The 24,141-nt window shown below is 33.6% G+C and overlaps 2 protein-coding genes across 2 annotated transcripts; both read right to left on the bottom strand.

Annotated features, from left to right (window-relative positions):
- Positions 1–3,758: 3,758 nt before the first annotated feature.
- On the bottom strand, positions 3,759–5,505 carry LOC114327775 (glutathione S-transferase C-terminal domain-containing protein homolog). The gene has a single exon (XM_028276484.1). The coding sequence runs from the start codon at positions 5,503–5,505 to the stop codon at positions 3,811–3,813; it is 1,695 nt and encodes a 564-aa protein (XP_028132285.1). The 3' UTR covers positions 3,759–3,810.
- On the bottom strand, positions 5,224–23,710 carry LOC114327776 (protein JTB). Its single transcript, XM_028276485.2, has 4 exons — positions 23,525–23,710; positions 23,326–23,471; positions 15,264–15,524; positions 5,224–5,505 (listed from the first exon to the last, which is right to left on the bottom strand). The coding sequence occupies exons 1-3, from the start codon at positions 23,578–23,580 to the stop codon at positions 15,268–15,270; spliced, it is 459 nt and encodes a 152-aa protein (XP_028132286.1). The 5' UTR covers positions 23,581–23,710; the 3' UTR covers positions 5,224–5,505; positions 15,264–15,267.
- Positions 23,711–24,141: the final 431 nt, after the last annotated feature.

Raw genomic sequence — 24,141 nt, 5'->3', positions numbered from 1 at the left:
AGATTTAATAGAAGAAAGATCTTGTATCGAACATTATCTACTTACAACTTCTGACTGAGAAAGACCGCAATTCATGAACACCATTATAACATATAAGTGGAATACGAAGCAATAACAGTATATGAAGTCGAAAATGCAATACGAACTCTTAACAATCGAAAAGCATGCGGGCCATAAGGTATACCGAACGAATTACTAAAACACAATCCACCAGAAATAGGTACTACCGTATGTTTTCACCTTATTATTATTCTATAAGGGACATGACTTAAAGCAGAAACATATTTGTCTGCGACCCGATGAAACGCATATCTGGCATAAGGTTTTACAAATGTAAGTGGTGATATTTACCGCACGCAGTGCTATATGCCATCCTACCCGATGCACACCGACGTAAATATCTCACCACTTACATGTAAAACTGTATGCCAGATATCCGTCGCATAGGGTCAGACAAATATATGTTTCTGCCTCTACCACAGGAGTGGGCAAAAGCACTTATTAACAATATCTACAAAAAAAGGAGATAGAAAGAATTGTTCAAACTACAGAGGGCCATATGTCATAAATTCACTCTTAAGACTATAGAAATATAATAAAAAATACAACTGAAAAAGAGATGACAGATGTAGAACAAAACGGCTTTCATGTAGGTATAATTTGTACGGACACCATATTGTCTCTAAAGCAGGTTATTGAGAAAAAAGTACCCCACAACCTTTCAACTCATATAGTCTTTATAGATCTGATAAAGGCATATACGATAGTGTGCAACTTTCATTGCTCTGGGTACCAATGGAGAAACAAGGAATAAACAAAAAATATTTTTTAAAAGCAGTATAACAGCTTATAAAAATACGACGGTAAACATTAAAACTAGAACATAATTAACAAGAGAAATTCCTATTAGTAAGGGTCTAAAGTAAGCCTGCTGCATAGCATAATAGACTCTTTAAAATATACCTGAATGGGACGCTCTCAGTGTGGAGAAGAATATGGGCATCCCAATCGAAGAAGAGAGATTGTATATGATACCTACACTTCGCTGACGACCAAGCCGTTCTAGCTGAAGATGAGAATGATAGCGACTATATTACTATATGCTTAGAAAGCATGGACTGTGAGTACACCAAGAGGGGAGCTCACAATTGATATAAAAAAAAAATAAATAAAATACTTAGTTGCAAGAGAAAAATCAGAAAACTTACAAATTGGCGAGTCCAAAAAACACCAAAAGCTGGGGGTAACGAAGAAATACATTCCAGGATTGGACAGTATACATTGTATACAGATAGTATACACGAAATATTGTGGAATAATAAAATAACAAAAGAAAATAAGAGTTTATAAAACAATAATAGAAAGTATTGGGGTGTACGGCGCCGAATCTGGGAAATAAAAAAATAAGGCCATGGAAATTAATTATCGGAGACGATGTTGCCGGCTCACTAGGCTTGATAGGGTGAGGAACAGGGCCGGATTTATATATTGAACCCGACTAGGCATCAATACTTCTGGCGCCCCACGCCTTGATCTCCCCCAACCCCCTCATAACAAACCAACTTTTGGCTTCCGCTGCTGATTATTTTAATAAAATTTTATACCCTAGTGTTATTTTGCACTAGGTCAGCGTTTCCCAAATCATGGTGGGTCGCGACCCGGTACCGGGCTACGAGAGCAAAATGCCGGGTCGCCTCGCTGTTTCACATCTTGCTTTTTAAGGCCGAGCTCTGACTGACGCCAGGCTTTTCCAAAGATCAAAACCGTAGCACCAGTATGTGTTTGTGTGCATTGTAGCATCCACAGAGATGCATTAGCTGTCAAAAAAATGCCACGTTTTTAACAGAATCTGTGCAAGAGTGTGTAAAATTTATAAACTTCATAAATTCTCGCCCACTGAACTCAAGAGTATTCTCATGTGAAAAGTGAACAAGAACATTTTTTACACTACGAAGTACGTTGGCTATCAAAAGGGAATTGTGTAAAAAGACTTATTGAAGTGAAGGAAGAAATTTCAATGTTTTTAGAACAACATCCACCAACGGTTGGGGATGCAATATTTCAATTTAAAGACAGTTTTCATGATGTCAATTGGTTACTCAAAATAGCCTATCTTTGTGATATTTTTGACTTCTTGAACAATTTAAATGACATTACAAGGTAGCAATGTAACTGCATTTAAGGTACAAGAGAAGGTGGAAGCTACAACAAAAGAACATAATTTGTGGACACGCCACGCGAAAGCAGAAAATTACAAAGCTAACAGAACTACAAAAAGAGTATAACGTGATTTTTTTGTAGGATCAGATTCCAGCAGCTTTCAAGGAACATCTGCTAGGACTGGAAGCCAATCTGAAGGAATATTTTTCCTCTATCCACAGCAAAAAAGCATGGATAAGGAATCCATTTATAATAGACGTAGAATCCGAGACAGGACTTCCATATTTAGATATTGAATCAGTAATTGAACTATCGTATGATAGGGCACTCAAAGATGTATTTGACAAAATACCACTGATAGATTTTTGGATGTCTTTATAAAATATATATTTTTAAAAGCGATAAAGTTTCTAATCCCTTTTGTTACTACCTATAAGTGTGAGGCAGGGTTTTCAGCACTGGTTTTCCTCAAAAATGAAAATATAGAAACCGTTTGAAAGTCGAACTGTACCTCCAAACGTGAAGTTTTTAGTTAACCAGAAACAACTGCATAGGTACTTCTCAGTAATAAAGTATTTCATTTTGTTTTGTTTGATTACATTTTTGTTTGAGGTAATGATTCTTTATTAAAATATATAAAACTTTAATAAATATTTAAATATTATGTTTTCTTGTACACACACATACACACCAGGGTAGGCAAAAAAATTAGTGGGTCACGAAGGACGAGCACAAAAATAACCGGGTCACGGAAAAATAAGTTTGGGAAACGCTGCACTAGGTATTAACAATATTCTATGGTTATAAAAGAGAAGTGTGCTAAGGATTGAAAATAATAAATACAAAATCACCGTAATTAATGTTTTCTAAGGTTTTAATAATAATAGTTAATAGCGATCATATAACTTAAAATTATACACAGAGTGCTTACGGCACTCTCTGTGGTCTACAGGTTTAAAAGTGGTATATCAAATCATCGCTCTTATATTTTTTAAACTTTTAATGTGTGTTAAACTGTGCCAGTGTGTACTCGGAGCTAGGCAATGCGAACAAAATCCGCCAGTTTCGCGCCCTAGGCCAGTACCTTGTCGGCCTAGTGGTAAATCCGGCCCTGGCGAGGAACGAATTTATTTGAAAACAAACGAAAATTGATAGACATAGTTGAAGCCAAAAGAGATAAGCTGGTATGGATACCTGCAGAGAATGCCTGAAGATAGATGACCAAAAGATACAAAAACGAAAACGATGTAGACAAAGATCTCCTGGAAAGACCGAAAAACGTTGAAGATACAATGGCCGCCAGAGTTTTATTCGTTCTTTTACTCATTGAAATCAGAGTGGTGGTGTGCACAATGCATCCATACATGAAACATTTAAGCTGTACTTGAAACTATTAATGTTTTTTTCTTATTGGCTTTGGATTGCTTGATCCATTCAGCCACGATAGATAATAAATAAGTTTTAATGTTATCTATCCATTTTTATGTATTGGTTTATTATTACCATTTTTAGATATGACATACATATAGGTTGTTCTTTGGAAGTAGGGTAGGTATGTGTATGTAATACATATACAGAAATTGTAATAAAACAATTGATAACAAACTATCTTCTTATATTTGGTATAAAATCAACATAAAATTATATAATCTAGAAAGAGTCTTTTGTTAAACCAACCAATAAATTATTTTTATTTGTACAACTCGTTGGATACAATTTTCCTAAATGCACCTTATATCCAAAACTCTCAATGTACAACCGCCGATCCGTATCTACAGCATTCATACAAAAATACCCCTGTTCTGTTTTGGCGTTTTCTTTATCATGAGTTTGGTCAGCCGCATGAGCAAGATTCAAATAGTTTTGTAATCCTAAATCTAATTTTTTAAATTGGTTGCTTCTAGGATAGGTCAAATGATGGCAGTTTCTAACTCCACCATAACAGCAAGGACAAACTACTAAATGAGCCTTCTTATTTATACAGTTCTGGATTACTAAATCAGTGGCTACTCCACAGGCGTGAAGAGCAACACCTATGTCGAAGTTGCCTTGAAAATAATCCAAATTTGACTGCACAATACATACATTCGTTAATCCCAATTTTTCAATCCTTTCCTTGGCTCGTAATAAAGATCTTTCTTTATTTTCGACAAGGACAATTTCACAATTCGGGAGTAAAGCCGCTAGAAGTATTCCCAAGTGTCCACTACCACTACAAAAGTCTACTATGCTATATCTTTTTTGAGCAGCTATCTTCATTACTGCCTTAGCTAAGTTTTCTAACTGTTCACACTTTCTATCAGCTCTACTTTTTGGCAGTGCCCCTCCATTTGGATTTGCTTCCAATGGAACATCTAACCAATTAAAATCAATTTCTTTTCCAAAAGGAGTTTCTTCATTAACTATGTCATATTTAATTGGCTGCAAAAGATCAAAAGCAACATCAAGGTCGTTTTGTTTTGTAAATATTCTCTTTTCTGGTTTATGTCTGGATGGATCTGCTGTATAAAGACTTTGTCTGATAAAATCTGGTTCAAAAATACTTTTGGCCTGAATGTTATTATTTGTTATACTAAATTTAGAATTAGATAAAGCTGATTCCTCCATTCTTTTAAACCAATTTAAGGTTAAAGGTATTCTTCCTTTAATTAGATCTAATGGACAATTTTTCAAAAACACTTCATAGCATATATATAATATAACATCAGCTAGAGTCATAAAAGGTCCTTCGCTAAATATGTGCTGTATATTCAGCTCTTCTGTTGGTATTCCTGATTTGATGCCTTTATCTTTGTTTTTAACTCTTGCAACCTTATAAATGTTGTGTATCCTGACTGGAGTAGATAAGTGGTATTCAAATCTTACTATGTCCGAAGGCAAATGAAATTCCTCGCCAATACAACAGTTGTTTCCCAAAATATGTTTTATTGTCTGCACAATATCAACTTCACAAAACCGAGTCCATATTGATGTCTCTGAGCATGAAAATAAGCAAGCTTCTCTAAATCCAAGCAAATTTCTTATATCATTGTTAGGACTACGTTTTATTAAGCTTCTGGTTACGGAACATACGCCAGCAGTTACTTGATTTGCGGATACAATTGCTGGCCACACCACAAACTTTGCGATGTCAGGTATCGTTTTGTTGGTATTAAAATTTAGCCCTTCAGAAGAAACTTTAATAAGAGGTTCTGCGGGTTTACCTAATAATGATTTAATGATAAGTTTAACTTCATCAGTTTTTGCTATTTTGTAGACAAATAATACTATTAGAGACTCAATATCTATCCAGAAAGAATCAGATGAATCCAAGTAAGCACTTATGTACAGAGTCGCATGCGTCATCTGTAAATAAAATAAAATAATATTACATTAGATTTACCCTATTAAACAATAAATAGTAAAAGAGACAATAATTATATATATATTTTAATAAAACACAGTCATCCTCTTCTAAACTACCTAAATAAATTAAATAAAAACATTAACTACCAATAAACAAAAAAAAAATAATAAACTCTCTCACACATCAACTAATAACTTCAGAAACAAGAAACTAATTTAAAGTTTATTAGAAAAATAAAAACTTCTGCTTAAAAATCAATAAAGTAAATACACAAAAATTCGACATATTTCTGGTGTATTGTCCCAAAAAAAACGTGAATAAAATGGGTAAGTATAAGTATTTAATGCACAAAAATACACCCTTACACTCTATAACAGTGGTGCTCAGACTTACACTGCGTGGGAACTACCACATAAACTGCAAGTGTCCAGCGATCGACTGCCAGTAAAAAAAAACAATTTTGAAAATAAAAAACTTTATTGCACGTTTCAGTTTGATAAAAAGTTGTAACTACAGATAGTTATAATTAAAGTAATGTTTTTCATCTTAATTTTATTTGAATGTTGATGCATGGCACTGCATATCCTCCACAAGTTTTTTCATATGATGGTACGTAATTACCGAGGACCAAATGTAAGCATGATGAGAGATGTTCGTCAGCCGATTCATCATCAGGACTTTTCATTTCGGATGGAATGTTTGCCGCTCTTACTAAGAGCTCACTGATTCGCTTATTGCGGTGAATCGCTCCGCATTCCACTTGTGTGTTGTCAAAGTGTGTTGTATGACTTGGCTTTCGTTACAATTTTCTTCCATTCATTTTGATATGTGCATAGTTCCCTCCAGTTTCTCACTTCCAGAATTTTTCACTCTCTCTGGGATTTTCCCTTGGTCTTTCAGTTTCTGGTTTCCATCTGGTGATCTTCTTAATCAGTAAGTCGTTTTTCCTTCTCTGTATGTGTCCCAGCCATCTCAGTCTCTTCATCTCATTAATAAAATCTAACTATATCTTCCTCCTTTATTATGTCTCTTAGTTCATGGTTCATTCTTCTTCTCATTTCTCCGTGGTCCATTCTTATCGGGCCCATAATCCGTCTGAGGATTTCCTTTCGAATATTCTCAATTTTTCTTCATCTGTTTCCGTGAGGCACATTGTCTCAGCTGCGTACGTAACTACTGGTCTGATTGCAACTCTGTATATTTTCAGTTTTGTATTTCTGGATAAGTTCTTGTCCTTCTGGATAAGCTAGTATTCGCTCCGTTACTTCTTCACTTCTCTTATTTTGGCCATTTACTACTACATACTTCCAAATATTTGAATTTTTGAATTCTTTCAAAACTGTAGTTTTCTATTTTGATTTATCTCATCCTGTTATCTTCTCTTCTAGAGCAGAGTAGATATTTTGTTTTTCCTTCGTTAATTTCTCGACCTCTTTTCCGTGCTTCCTTTGCCAAGATTGTTAATGCTTCTTTTAATATTTCCTTGTCTCCTCCCATAAGAACTATATCATATGCACATGCAACTATTTGTGTTGAGGAGTGGGATATAGTTCATTTAATTTTGCTGCCTTGACTGTACTTCTACTGGTAAACCGATTACGATACTTAATTTCACTACCTATATTTGGGAAAATACAGACTCACACATGTACGTTGATGCAAAGAATGCTGTGAGCTGCAGATATACTGGCCTCAAAGATGAATATTTGTCAGACAATATAAAAGATCAAAATGTCGTATTGGTCGCTCTGGACTTAAGGGATAGGTATATCCGAAATTATTTTCAGTATCTAATTTTGAACGGAAATGATCTCCGTATTGAAAGTAATGGATATTTCAGTGACACATTTTTCCACGTTTTCACAAGAAAATGGATTAGACATGAATGCTACGATATCTGCCAGTTTTTTAAAATCAGCGAAGCGTCTTTCAAACTTGCTATGAACTGCTTGCAGCTCCGCGATCGACTTCAAAAACTTTGACGTTCGACCGGTCGATCGCGATCGACCATTTGAGCACCGCTGCTCTATAAGAACTCTATTGCTGCTAAAGAAACTCCTTTCGGTTTCTTCTTGGGGTGCGATATTTGTTACAAATGTTGGCACTCATCAATGCAAGTTAGCAATAAAAAATAAAGGATAATCTTCTTACTCCACATGTTTCTTCGTTCATAAACTATGCCCAAGATATAATAGCTTTCCCGCAGGTTTACTATTCATTCGTCAAGAACATCCTCGAATCGTTAACTCGATAAGACCACTGGATTTTAAAACTGTTGTACAGCAGTATTTTAGATGACTTCATTTTTTCCTTTAAGCATTTGGCAAGGTGAAGGTTTTCCTTAATTTTTTAAGTTATAAATCTAAATCTTGGTTCTTCATATTAAGGAAATCAGTTTTGGCTTTTTGGATTCTACATTTGATTTTGTATTGGCAAAGGTGAGGTTATTTGTATCTATCGTTCAGGGGGGGGGGGAGATTGCTATTAATTGTGTTCTAGTTCATATTTAATGATCAATGCACAAATGATTACTTCCAGGAAATTACAACTAGAATAGAAAAGGCTAGAGCGAATTTTAACAAAATGAGAAAAGTGCTCTGCACAAGAGATCTGAAGTTAGAGCTAAGAGTAAGGTTGGCTAGGTGCTACGTTTTATCGACTTTGCGGCATCCGACATCAATAAAAAAACTGGAATTAACTTTTTCTTAAAAAATTTCGCCCCGGAACCCCATTTTCATCCCTTTAAAGGGGGTAATTTGTGGTTTTTGCAAAACGTAGCTCTTCCTGTACGTTTTGCAAAAAATTTACTTAATAGTAAAATGAAGAGGACTTTATTTCCTAATATTTATTTCCCGACAGCATATGTCTATCACCTACCGTTTAGCGGGGGTGGCGCCCTAAAGTTGACAAATTTTTAAAAAAGATGTTTTTAAAAAAATTATTTTTCCCTAACTGCAATGAAAATTAAGAAGAAACCCTGCGACAATTAATCACAAAAAATGGCTGATTTTTTGGTATAGGTTCCATTTAAGGGCAATTGCAAATTTTTAATTACAGGGTGTTACATTTTAAAAAAGCCCTTTTTATACCATCTGAACCGCCTATGCTAGAGTAAAAAAACTTTCAGCGATTTTCCATGTACTGGTGTTATTTACAAATTTGTATAATGCACCCCCATATTTTCCCCGGAAACACCAAAAAAAAAGGAGAACTAATAAAGAAAATAATCAAAAATTGATTTTGGGCCACCACTGTGGCTTCAGGGTGCAAAGAAAATAAAATATGTATAAGTCATAATGTGTAGCAGACAGTGTCTTCTTTTATTTTCCATAAGTACGTTATCCATTATTCCATAAAATGAATAGGTGACGAAAAAAAAAAGCAAAAACTGGAGCCCGCCAAAGCATTTCTGAGTTTTACGGCGTCACTGTGCCGTAACGGCTGCTTATAAGTAGAGACTGACCGAATGTGATTTTTTTGGCCGAAGCCGATACTGAAGTTCGGTCTGTAGGATACCTTCGGCCGAAGCCGAAGGTGACTAAAAATATATTAAATGTTAATAATTTAAATATTGTGCATTATATTTTTATTAACGGATGAGTGATAAACAAAAATATGAAATTATAAGATAAAAAAATCAAACATTTATACATTATTTGGTAATATAAGTGATAATAAAAATATATAACATTAAAAAACATTAAAGTAAGTAAGTATTTCTGATTACTGGATCTGTTAGTTAATATGCGAAATCAAACATCCTAATATTATAAGTAAGAAAAAGAAGCTTGTCAGCGTTTTCTCCTAACACATTAGCTCTTCTTAACTGTTATAAAATATTTGCATTCATAGTAGGGATAGTCAATGTTTTGCCATTAATATTTAGGTAGTCAAAACACCAGTAATCTTGAGTTTTAACAAATACAATAAAATTATTACAGTTTCTCAGAATTTTACTACGTGAGAAATATTCAAATGAAGATCTTTGAGACATCTTGGCCTACTCGTATTGTTAAAATTTATATCCTACCTACTACCTGAAAGTTTGTAAAATATTTTAGTTTAGGGTATAAAGTAAGGTGTAGAAGTGCAAATATTATTCAAATTATCAAAGACTCGCCGAAGCATATTGTTTAGACATTATTTATAGGTATAGTATCGTATACTGACAGAGAATTTTATTATTCCCACCTTCGGCGAAACCTTCGGCTTCGTTTTGGCCGAAGCCGAATTTTGGCCGAAGGTTTAAATATTGGCCGAAGGTGGCCGAAGCCGATTAATCGGTCGGTCTCTACTTATAAGGAACAAATGCATAGGACCTTATTTGTAGAAAAAATAGTGGCCTTTAATTCTGTATAAGTTTTGTTTTAAAAAAATGCATAGGTAATGAGAAACTCGTAAAAACATGCTATCCAAGGGATAGGGGTAGTTTCCGCAGGGATGTTGCAATAATCATATATATTAATGAAAAACCCTATTGATGGAGCATATGTCCATATGAGTCAAAAAGCAAAAAAAAATTTTTTTTTCAATCCCCCCTTTATTAATTTTTTTTGCTACAGGGGTTGCATCAAGAAATCGATTTTGCTGTCCATGAATGGGTAATAAGAACGTGCACAAAATGATACATGAAGCATTTTAATAAAGGGTGTGTGAAGGATTTCAAGAAAATCACTTTCTTTATTAATTCTCCTTTTTTTTGGGGTGGTTCCTGGGAAAAATTGGGGGTGCATTATACAAATTTGTAAATAACACCAGTACATAGATAACCTCTGAAAGTTTTTTTACTCTAGCATAAATGGTTCAGATGGTATAAAAAGGTTTTTTTTTAATGTAACACCCTGTAATTAAAAAATTTGCAAGTACCCTTAAATGAAACCCATACCAAAAAATCAGCCACTTTTTTGTGATTAATTGCCCCAGGGTTTCTTCTTAATTTTCACTACAGTTAGGAAAAAATAATTTTTTTAAAAACCATCTTTTTTTAAAATTTGTCAACTTTGGGGCGCCACCCCCGCTAAACGGTGGGTGATAGACATATGCTGCACGGAAATAAATAGTAGGAAATATAGTCTTCTTCATTTTACTATGAAGTAAATTTTTTGCAAAACTTACAGGAAGGGCTACATTTCGCAAAAACCACAAATTACCCCCTTTAAAGGGATGAAATATATTTGATATACCAGAAAAAAAAAAAATAAAACCGAACTTGTGTCCATTTTGCGAGATTCAACCTCTGTTTCCTACACTATATAGAAGAAGTCTGAAAATATCATGGACAGAACACGTCAAAAACAAAGAGGTTGTGAGCAAGATAAATAAAGAAATGGAAGTCTTAAATACAATCAAAACCAAAAAATTGAAATATAAGAGAGATACAACTTGCTCCAACTCATTACGCAGGGAATGATTTAAGGAAAAAGAAGCATAGGGAGATGCAGAATATCGTAGCTGCGCAACCTGAGAGAATGGTACGGCTGTACATCAAATAAACTTTTCAGAGGAGCCATCTCTAAAGTCCGAATAGCTATGATGATTGCCGACCTCCGTCGCGGAGATAGCACTTGAAGAAGAAGTTCATATTTAACCTTTCTTTCTTTCTTTGTTACATATTAAAAAAATATTTCATCCAATTATGTAGATATTAATGAAGGTTGGGATATGAATTCAGATCATTCACCCATAATACTCACTGTGAGTGACACGATTATCAGAAAGGATATACTAACAAATAAACTAACAGACTTGGAAAGTTTTAGATCAATCCTTGAAGATAGAATTGAACTAGCAGTACCATTAAAAAAACCTGAACAAGTAAATAAATGAGGAAGTTGAGTTGCTTGTACAAAATATACAAAAATCAGCATGGAAAAGTACTCCTACTATAAGATCAAACGTTAAAGGAAACAACTATCCGAAAGAAATTAAAAAGTTAATTTAAGAGAAAAGAAAACTTAGAAGGAAGTGGAAAAAACCAGAGCACCCCAAGATAAAACAAATTTAAACAATGCTAGTCAAAAACTTAAAAGAGAGATTCAAAATATAAAAAATGAGTCAATCAGTTATTACCTGAGTACCTGAGAGAGTTAACGGATGATAGCAGCACGGAGTACTCTCTACGGAAAACAACAAAAAGGCTAAAAAGACCAGTAACCCATTCTCCACTAATTAAACTAGAAGGCGGTAGCAGGGCTAGAAGTAATGAGCAAAAGGCAGAGAGTTTTGCCACATATTATAAAATACATTAAAACCGCATGATGACCAAAATAATGATCAAATATCGATAGAGCCTAATCAGACAGAGGAGAGAATCAGACCAACATCCCCGAAGGAAGTAGCTGATGAAATAAAAGACAATATAAATCCTAAGAAGGCACCAGGATATGATCTAATTACTGGAGAATTACTAAAAAACCTACTTCGTAAAGCCATAGTCAAATTGACCAACATCATCAATGGTGCATTTCGATTGAGATATGTTCCAAATTTACGGAAAATAGCTGAGGTTATAATGATTCGAAAACCAGGAAAATCGCCAAATGAAGTGTCTTCATATAGACCATTATCACTTTTATCAGTGATGTCGAAGTTTTTGAGAAACTTCTGCTACAAAGAATGAAACCAATAATAGAAGAGAAAAAAATGATTCCAAACCACCAATTTGGCTTCAGAAATAAACATTCTACGATTGATCAGGTACACAGAATTACTAACATAATTGAGAAATCATTAGAAGAAAAGAAAGTATGTTCTACAATCTTTTTAGACGTAGCTCAGGCCTTCGACAATGTATTGCATGGAGGTTTAGCCTACAAACTCAAAATTCTTATGGCTAAACAATATTCAGAAATTTTACAATCATATATATCTGGCAGATATTTTATAATTAAGCAAGAAGCGGTATTAGGTCCTCAAGGAAGCTCTCAAGGAAGCGTATTAGGTCCTGTTCTCTACCTGTTATACACATACCATATACCTGAAATGGAAAATGATACTATAGCCACATTTGCAGATGACACTGCTATCTTAGCAGTAGGTAATACCAGCGCAGAAGCAGCAGAAAAATTACAGTTGGCAATAAATAAAATACACAACTGGACTAAAACATGGAAAATGAATCTAAATCTATTCATGTCAACTTTACAAATAAAAAAATCGAAAGCAGACTAAATGATGCCCAAATACCATATGCATCTTCTGCAAAATATTTAGGTATCACACTTGATGCACGGCTTCGCTGGAAAGTCCACATTAAAAAGAAAAGGGAAGAATTAGGTATCCGTTGCAAAAAAATGTATTGGCTAATGGGAAGAAACTCTGCATTGTCCACATATAACAAAATACTGCTATACAAACAAATACTTAGACCAGTATGGATATATGGTTGTCAACTCTAGGGCTGTGCCAATTCAAGTAATATCCAGATTATCCAGATATTCCAGAATAAAGTATTAAGGAACATCGTTGATGCTCCTTGGTATATCCGAAATGTCGACATCCACAAGGATCTTGAGATGGAAGATGTAGACAAAGTTATCAAAAAGATGGCAGGTAGTCACGAACAACGGCTCCATAGTCATGTAAACATCGAGGCCATCCAGCTCCTCGATAATACTGTGTTAGAAAGAAGACTTAAACGAAGAAAACCATTTGAGTTAGTGTAAAGTGTTAGTGTAAAAGCAGAGCATAGTGTTGTATTGTGTGTTAGTTTTAGTTTTAAAATGTATACTTGTTAAAAAAAATACGAGGATGTCATAGGGTTAAGATCTTAGATTATGCATCATTTAGTAATTTAAGTTAAAGAAGAACTGATAATTGGTCAATTGATGACCAGATTTCAGTAGTCTAAACACAGCTTGTGTTTAATAAATAAAAAAATATATTTAACCTTTCTTTTGTCGTTGGGTTTTGTATCTTAAACTGTACTATTTATCAGATACAATTTATCGGAACTAACTTAAATGAGTTAATCACAAAACACTAAGGGATGTTCCAGACTTAAAATTCTTTAAAAACCAAAATTATTTTCTCTATTCATTTTAGTTTGAAATAAAACAGAAGACTGATTCTATGATTCCTCCAAAAAGGAAGCACATAATACAAGACCAACGCATGGGAAATTTGGCTAGAAGTAAGGTCAGTATGAAAAATATCGTAATGAGTGGAAATATAGCTATTGACAATAATAATACCATACAACAAAGAGACACTTACAAATATCTGGGACAAGAGATCAAAACAAGCAGAGACAATCAAACATGAAATACAGAGGCAAATAGGCCTGACATGAGCAGCATTTGGCAAACTAAGCCATATCCTAAAAAGTGAATTCCTATGTGTCTCAGACGAAAGGTCTATAACCAATGTGTTTTGCCCATGCAAATTTATCGAGCAGAGACTTTAACACTGACGCAAAAATCCGCGAATAAACTCACAGTAAAAGTAAAAAAAATACCAGGTTATTTGTAAAAGGTATATTTTAAAATACTCTAAATAAGGATCACAATAATACAAAACGTTTTCGGATTAAGAAATCCATCATCAGTGTTCTAAAAGCCCCAAAATTAAGTATAACCTAATTAATTGAGAGAAAAGTTAAAAATTGACAGAGGTTTAAAATTTAAAAACAAGAATTAAATAAAAATACTTACAAAAATTGCATGCCTGAGCCACCAAGTGAATTTTATATAAATATGTAAAACAACATAATCGTTTACATTTAAAGGGTTTTTACCCAAAACATTTTGGTGGCGCAGGCATGCAATTTTTGTAAGTATGACCTCTTGTTTTTAAAACCTCTGTCAATTTTTAATATTTCTCTCAATTAATTAGGTTATACTTAATTTTAGGGCTTTTAGAACACTGATGATGGATTTCTTAATTCGAAAACGTTTTGTATTATTGTGACCCTTATTTAGGGTATTTTAAAATATACCTTTTACAAAAAACCTGGTATTTTTGTGATTTATGGTATACAGCCAGCTACAGGAAGTTTATTTTTTTCGTGAATTTTTTAAAAGTAAAAAGTAGTACGAAATTGGCTACAAGCTGCCCAGTGTGGAGAACACTGGAAAGAGCTGAGGGAGGCCTATGTCCAGCAGGAAACGCGATTGGCTAATTGATGATAAAGGTCAGCACATAAAGAAAAAAAAAACAAATGCCACAGAAAATCATTTAAATTTTGAAATCAACAAGGAAGAATTTCCTTGTTGATTAAAGATAATAAAAAAAAAAAAAATAAAAAATTACAAAAATTGAAGAAAAATCTTCTGCGTAAAAGGTATATGTATTTACTTTAAAAACCCCAAAAAAGGGCTACAAATATAGAACAGAATGTTTTCGCTCTGATGAGAGCATCATCAGTGTTCTTTGCAAGCTCTACATGCTAAGCCACCAAAAATACATGGGTACCCTTAAAATGTTGACTAAAAGTCTTACATTAAAATGATATATGCTAAAAAGCTAAAGAATTTAGCATATAATATTTTAATGTAAGACTTTTAGTCGACATTTTAAGGGTTTTGACCCATGTATTTCTGGTGGCTTAGCATGTAGAGCTTGCAAAGAACACTGATGATGCTCTCTTTAGAGCGAAAACGTTCTATTTGGTATTTGTAGCCCTTTTTTGGGGTTCTTAAAATAAATATACCTTTTACGCAGACGATTTTTCGTCAATTTTTTTTATTTAAATTTTGATTGAAATTTTATGGACTAGAAAGAATTTTGATTTTCTATGTATTTAAACCATTGTTCATACCTTTTTAAACACAATTAGCAAGTTGTCGTTGAACTCGTTGTAAAATCCTTTTGTTTAGTACTCTTCTTCTTGATATCACACAAACAGTAGAAATTAATCCTATGGCAAACATAAATCCTTCAAACCTCCAAAACGATAGCTCATCATAATAAACAGCTTTATCACAACTTCTGGTTACAGTCTCACCATTAGCACATTTGAGAACTTCTTTGTAATGGCTATGAATGCAAACACCAATAGTTTTGCTACGAATTTCAAAGGCTACAAAAAACAATACATATAAAATATTTTAAATGACTAAGAGTCTATAAAGACTAAGAATCTATTATGCAGCTAAGAATAAATACAGGGTGTAACGAAAATACAGGTCATAAATTAAATCACATATTCTGAGACCAAAAATAGTTCGAATGAACCTAATTTATTGACATGTGGCATTCTTATGGCAGGAACATTTTAAAAAATAATTATAGTGAAATTGGTGCACCCCATAAAAATTTGATGGGGGTTTTGTTCCCTTAAACCCCCCAAACTTTTGTGTACGTTCCAATTAAATTATTATTGTGGTACCATTAGTTAAATTTAATATTTCTAAAATTTTTTTGCCTCTTAGTATTTTTTCGATAAGGCAGTTTTTATCGAGTTGCGGCTTCTTTTTTAATATGTTTACATAAAAATTTTATGGGGGTTTTGTTCCTTTAAACCCCCCAAATGTTTGTGTATGTTCCAATTAAACTTTTACTGCGGTACCATTAGTTAAACACAGTGTTTTTAAAACTTTTTTGCCTCTTTTTATTTTTTCGAGAAGGCATTTTTTATCGAGATATTACTTCTTTTTTAATATGGTTCAAAATATACCTAAAAATGTAAATCATAAATAAATTTTCATATTATTACCACGTCTCCATAATCCTACTTAGCCATATACAAATATGTGGTGGATTTGACAAATATTCAAAATATCTCGATAAAAACTGACTTTTCGAAAAAGTACTAAGAGGCAAAAAAGTTTTCAAAATATTGTGTTTAACTAATGATACTACAATAATAATTAAATTGGAACGTACCCAAAAGTTTGGGGGGGTTTAAAGGAACAAAACCCCCATAAAACTTTTATGGGGTGTCCAAATTTCACTATAATTTTTTCTTAAGATACTACTACCATAAGAATGTCACATGTCTATTTTCAATAAAATATCTCTAATAGTTTTCGATATATTGGAAAAAATCGATCTTCATTTTGTAACTTCAAAGGGCTATAACTTTTTTTATGTGCATATTTGTACTAAGGTAAGTTAGGTTCAATCGAACTATTTTTGGTCCCAGAATATGTGATTAAATTTATGACCTGTATTTTTGTTACACCCTGTATATAATAATATGTGTATGTACAGGGTTTCTCATTATATTTTGACCCTCACTTATTTTTCTTAATTTCGGGATACAAAAAAAAGTTTCAAATAAAAGTTGTATTATTTTATCTGTACCGACCAACAGTGTAGCAACAGACCAAATTTTGTATATAGGGAGTGCCCAATAAAATGCATCTTCAATATTTCAAATGGGACACCCTGTATTTTTTTATAGTTTTGAGTAGCCCTGCATTTCCTGATTACAAAAATATATAACATAGTGTAGCATTAGTTTTGTTCTATAATGGCGTATGGTACTACCGTTGATTGATAAATACGGATTATAGTATATTTATCAGTCAACGGTACTACTATACTAAACTAAGATAAGAAAAAAATATATTTAGAAAGTCAACAAAATTAATTACTTACAATATTACATTTAAGATACAATACTACATTTAAGATTACAATAGATACTCAAAGTGCCCTCCATTGTTATCAATGCACAAGTAATATATTCGTCTCAAATTTTCTAATGAGTCAGATTTTGCAGGAGTCTGTCGATCTGGATAAATCAACCTATAATCTCTTCTTGCCGCTTGCTTGTTTTTATTATTTTTTACATAAATTGAGAATATATCTACTTTTTCATCTGCAGTATAACCCATTTCGGTATGAGGACTGACAGTTTATAATAAATTAATAATTGTTTCATTTTGAAATGTCAGTTGCATAGCCTATGGTTACTGCATAGCCTATGGTTACCCTTTTGTAGTACCATACGCCATTATAGAACAAAACTAATGCTACATTATGTTATATATTTGTAATCGGGAAATGCAGGGCTACTCAAAACTATAAAAAATACAGGGTGTCCCATTTGAAATATTGAAGATGCATTTTATTGGACACTCCCTGTATACAAAATTTGGTTTGTTGCTACACTGTTGTACAGATAAAATAATACAACTTTTATTTGAAACTTTTTTTGTATTCCCAAAATTAAGGAAAATAAGTGGGGGTCAAAATATAATGAGAACCCCTGTACTTCTTCTTCTTCAGATGCAAATCCACTAATGGATGTTAGCGATCACATTTTCCATCAACTCTCTGTTTCTTGCAATGTGTATAGAGATTGTATGTCGTTAACCCCTGTCCATTGCCTTATGTTTCGGAGCCAGGACATTTTCTTGTTAGAATATATCCAACTATAAATTATTAGGTATTTTTATTAGTGTTAGAATGGACACACGCAGTCTTAGTGGGTGGGCCGATTCTCCGAAACTATTAGGTCGAACACACTCTTACGTAAGATTGCACATGTTACAAGGGATGTGAATGCCAGAACTGTATGTTAGTTCTGCGTTCGATATTTAGTCTGTAAGAATATCTCATGGTAGAAACACATGTCTTAATTTCTTTGTATATTGTAATATTACGGTTTTTCGGTTAAAATAAAACAAATAGTTTGTTTACGTTTATTTGTACCTTTTATTATCTTCTATTTCTAATATTTCTTGCGTCCTATTCCTCTCTTGCCTTCAATTTTACCCTGGATTATAAGTTGAAGGAACTGGTATTTTTCGTTTCGCATGATGTGATCCAAATACGCCGCTCTTCTTTTGTTGAAGTTTTCGAAAGGCTGGCGTTCTTGATCGATTCTTTTAAGGACATCTACATTTGTGACTTTCGCTGTCCATGGTATCTTTAGGATACAGCGATAAAGCCACATTTCGAAGGCTTCTGATCTGTTTATATCCCTCGTTTTGAGTGGCCAGCCCTCTATGCCATATTTTATAGCAGCACTGACCAAACGTAGCATTTAGTAAACCTTAGTCTCAGTGTAAGATCGAACTCTGAACAGGTCAGTACCTTTTCCTAATTTTATGAAAGCTTGTCGAGCTTGCTCAATGCGACATTTTACTTCCCTGTCTGATGCCCAGTCTTCAAAAAGCAATATACACAATTTTAAAATTCGTGAGAGCCGAGTCAAATCTAAATAAATACCTTTATTTTATATTCCTGAGTCTGACAGGACAAAAAAAGAAAGATGACAAGACAAAAGCCATTCTTCCTCTTCAGGTTCATTCTCCTATCAGAGGTTGGAAACCATTATTGCTACTTTAACCTTATCAACTAGTTTTTCAAAGAGTTTTGCTTAACCCACCGTTAGAAAAAATCTAACATTTTATCCTTTTTCGTGATAACTTAATGAAAAATTTTGCAACATAACTTTCCACTCGTAAGTGCCTCGAGGAAGGGTGTAGTAATGCATAGGTTTATTTTTTTTCTTTTTTTGTCTTCTTCTTCTTTTTTTGGAATTCATGGCTTTGGTGAGAAAAGATTAGCTTTAATAATTGTTAGAAATAATATTTCTAACATTACAAGTAAATAAAAATACTATAACATGAAGATTTGTTGTAAATTCGCTTCTAAGTGCGTATTGTAAGACAAAATCTAACGGGTGACCGATTATGTGACAGAACAGAGCGCAACTGTTCGCGGGTTAACTTCTCATTCAGAACATTCTGCATCTGCCTATGTTTCCCATTCAACACTAGTTATTCTATCTGACAATGATATTTTGTGCATTCTCCTAAAAAGCATTATATTTCAAAGAAGTTTATTTCAGATTGTTCTATTATCCATATGTCCAAGAAAAGAGAAATAGCTATAAGTTACCAAACTTCAATAAACTGTGACCCCTTGATTTACTCAAGCTACTGATTTTATTGAAGCTGAGCTGATTTTGAGCTTTTCAGTATTTAAAAAATTACCTGGATGATATTTTCTATACATACTATCTCGCACCTTCGCTCAAAGAGTGTCATAAATCAAAAAAGCAAAGTTTCGACAAAACAACCAACGTTTAAAGTTTGTCCTACAACATTTTTGGGTTTAATTCAAAAGTATTAAAATTAGAATAATAACTATGTTAGACAGTTACAATGGATTTTGAAGCTCTATAAAATAGTGTATTAAGTATATTAAAAATATTTAAAAAAAAACAATTTTTTTGAGTTGTGACACTATACAGATATAATAACAAAAAATTTACGAAATATTATTTACCAAAAGTGATACTTGCAGTGCAGAATATAATATCATTATTATTATCTGATTAACAGACTTATACTTTTTAATGATAGAACTTTAAATATACAAGTTACAACATTCAACAAAAAAAACTGCAAAAAGGAAAGATAAATAAAGTGATAAATAAAGTGATAAATGTGTCACTTTTCTTGAGCACATACACAGATTGTTTTGAATAAAGTAATCACGTATACTGTCTTAACTCGACAAACGACACTTTATTCACATCTTAGATGGACAAATACTTTGCACAAGTCGATATGTAACACTGGTTGTATTCAGTGCGTTGTTGATTTTGGATAATCGTATGACACTAGTGTTATCCAACGATAAATACTTGACCCATAGACGTGACACTTTGTGAGAAAGGAGTTTATAGTTTTATTAAACGTTTGGTGCAATAAAACCGATTTTAAATTTTTTTGAGTTATACCACTCTTTGAGCTGAGGTGCGACCTGAATACAGGTCTTCTGAAAACTGTAGGTCACTCTCAATAATTATTAGCATGAGTTACATTTATTTTTAATTGATATAAGAAATATTTAAGTTTATAAAATCCTAACTTGGATTCGATAATATCTCAGAGAGCAATTCAATCAAATTGGTATAACAATATCAAGAGAGTAAAGTACATGTCATACTTATATTTGTAGCTATAGAAATAATAAAAGTAACAAGTAAAACAGCTGGAGATAGTAGGTATATGACAATGCGTCCAAAAATGACATCAAGATTATAATGGGTAATATGAATGCTAAAATAGGCAAGGAGCCACAGTTCTATGGCACAACATGAAAACATTCACTGCACAATGAAACAAGCAAGAATAGGGAGTTTTTGATAAATTTTGCCACCAGTAAAAACATGGTTATAAGCTCCACATGCTTCCCACATAAAGAATACACAAAATGACATTGATTTCACCAGATGGAACCACAAGCAATCAAATCGACCATGTGCTGATAGACAAAAGGGCAGCCAGTAGTATCTCAGAAGTGAGAACACGACGAGGAGCATGCTTTGGATCAAACCATCTTTTACTACAAACCAAATTTAGATGCAGAGTTAACAAAGAAGGAAACGAAAGACAACAAAGAACAAACAAATTGGACCTGGAAAAACTGAAGATTCAGGAATGTAAAGAGAAGTTTGTAGAAGTTGCAAATGAGTTAAGGACGCTACAACTACACTCCATAGAGGGCAAATGGAATAATATCAAAACAGCAGTACTGACAGCAGCAGCGTCCACACTGGGAAACAAGAAAAAGAAGAGAAGAGGAGCATGGCTTGATGACGAGTGCAGACAAGCAATAGATGAAAGAAATGAAGCACACAAAATGTATACCAGGTGGTGAATCGTAAAACGGGCCATAGGAAACTCAATGTAAAATTCTGAACTGTTGAATTCCTGCTTCCCTGATTATTTTACATCAAAAGTCATGAGAGAATATTTGTAGAGGATTGAAATCTCTTTTAAAAACAAAAGTTAAAATTGTTCTAATATTTAAACACATTCAAAAATTTTGAAAAATATAATACATTTGCCACAGTAGGTATGTGTGCAAAAGTTAGGCCACACATAACTATTTAACTGACAATGCACACACTATTGACTGAATAAAACATCTTTATTATTAATACTTTCTCTGAGGGCAACTGAGGGTATCTTATCAACTTTATTGTTTTTAAACAATAAATATAATGATAAAATAAAAATATTGACAGTTCAAAAATGTGACAATATAATAACTTCATTGTGACACACTATTGCACTTTGTGTGGCCTAATTTTGGGCTGAAAAACTGAAAAATGTACTATATTTTTACAAAATTTTGGAATATGTTTAAGCCGAAGAACAATTTTAACAGTTGTTTTCAATACAAATTTCAATCCTCTACAAATAGTTTCTCATGTTTTTTGATGTACAATAATTAGGGAAGCAGGAATTCAACAGTTTAGAATTTTACATGGAGTTTCCTATGGGCCGTTTTCCAATTCACCACCCGGTATAGCAAGAAGAACACAGGAAAGATGAACATCATTTGAAGTCGCAAGACGACAAGCAGACAAGATAATTAGAAATAAAAAGAGAGCCTATGAAAATGGACAAATAGAAAAAATGGAAGAAAATTTCAAAAACAATGAAATTAGAGGGGCTTACGAATACCTAAAAAATATAAAAAGTGTTTATAAACCTCAAACACGTCTATGTAAAGATGAAAGTGGGCAAATAATCAGTGACCAAGAGAAAGTCACAGAAACCTGGAAGCATTATTTTCACACCCTACTTGGGACACAAGTAGACATGGACAGTGAAATGGGTACGGACTACAAAGAAGAGAATGGAGTAGAAGCTTCAACCATAGAGGAAGTTCTCGAAGCTATTAAGGCCCAGAAAAACAATAAAGCCCCGGGAGTTGACGAAATACCAGCAGAATTGTATAGCAAGTCACATTCAGGTGCTCATCAAAGACATATGGCAAGCAGAGAAAATACCTGACAACTGGAAGAAAAGTACAGTATGCCTGATCTATAAAAAACGAGACAAACTCCAGTGCAAAAACTACCGTGGAATTTCTCTATTATGTAGGTACAGCATATTTTAAAGTTCTCACATATATTATAAACCAGCGGCTCCAACCACTAGCAGAAAATATTATTGGAGAGTATCAGACGGGCTTCCAACGGGGAAGATCGACACTGGATCAAATATTTACAGTCAAACAGATCTTGAGCAAATCATGGGGGAACACAACATTGATGTCCATAACAAGTTTGTAGACTTCAAACAGGCATACGACTCAGTCAAAAGGAACAAACTCTACAATATATTGGCTGAATTGGCAATACCACACAAGCTAATTAGACTCATTAAAGCCACAATGGATGAAACTGAGGCATGTGTACGAATACAAAACCACCAGACAGACTTTTTCAAAATTTGGCAGGGACTAAAGAAGGGAGAGTAGAACTATATGCCGACGGATCAGACGATGGAGAAATATGAAAGAGATAACGCAGACAAACAGAGCTTATTTTGCCCTCTCCCATATATTTTGGTCTAAAAATGTCCACCGAAATACAAAGATGAGAATCTATAAAACCTTAATTCGACGAATAGCATGCTATGGCAGTGAAGCATGGGTCCTGAAAGAAACATCCAAAAACAAACTCGACACATTCAAGAGGAAAGTATTGAGGAGAATACTAGGACCTGTGAGGGAAAACAGAATCTTCAGAAGCCGATACAACAATGAGCTTTATCAAAGTCAGACTTCATTAGAATACAAGGACTGCAATGGGCCGGACATATGATAAGAATGGGAGAAGATAGGCTACCAAAAAGAGCACGGAATGCTAGAATGCAGGGAAAGAGACCGGTTGGAAAGCAAAGAAAGCACTGAGAAGACACAGTAAACAGCGACACACAAGCCCTTTTAGGAGTTCGTGTATGGAGAAGAACAGCCACAGACAAGCAAGGGTAAGCAAGGGTGGAGGCAAAAAATAAAGGAGGCCAAGGCTCAATTTGGGCTGTAGTACCGTAGAAGAAGAAGAAGAAGAACAAGTAAAATATGTGTTGCAGCTAATTTTAGTACAAAAATAAAATTACCTGTACATGGTTCACATTCCTTGATCACTTCAAAATTACCAGCCTCCCAACAGGTTGAATTCTGCTCAACAATGAAATTTGACTTTTTGTCTCTTCGTGTCGACTCTGTCCAGTGTGACTCAATAAATAGTACTAATATTGTTAAACTAAGGAAAAACACTATGGAATTTAATGTTTACTAATGTTAATATTTACTTACATTCCTAATACCGTGATTCCCAATAACATACGTTTCTTTGGGCATGATTCTATCATTTTTTGTTTAACATATGTGGCATATACTGCTTTAAAATATTATTTTTATTCCTATCTAATTTAGATTTTAGATTCACATTCATTAATATCAATGCTTACAACTCATTTTATGTGACACTGACATCAGTGACATCTGTCATCTGTACGTCACATATTGGGTTATCTACTTCTTGTAATTATGTGATCTGGTGCTACCGCTAATCAGTTACCTAAAATTTTAAGTTTTTATACTTAACTTTTATTTTTTAAACCAAAATTATTATTATTTTAAATTTAACTAGGTTCTTCAAACTTATTAAGCAATTAAAGTTTTTGTAAACTAAACTAACAATGTACCGTAGATATGCAACATACATTACACCCTTGAGGGAAATCGAATGTAACTAAATTACGAATTACGATTCTGGACCTCTAATCTAGGCGCCAGAGGGGTCACCGTGTCATATTCAATTCTGATGGACAAACTCAACGGTTTCTTATGGATTTTTGGCTGCTGACTACGAACTTCGAGGGGGGATTTCGATCCGAGTGGTCAAAAAATTGTTATAAACAATTTAATTG

This window comes from Diabrotica virgifera, chromosome 2 (assembly GCF_917563875.1).
Source record: "Diabrotica virgifera virgifera chromosome 2, PGI_DIABVI_V3a".
NCBI lineage: Eukaryota > Metazoa > Arthropoda > Insecta > Coleoptera > Chrysomelidae > Diabrotica > Diabrotica virgifera.
The sequence above is the reverse complement of the archived record's forward strand: the minus strand, read 5'-3'. Positions and strand labels throughout refer to the sequence as shown.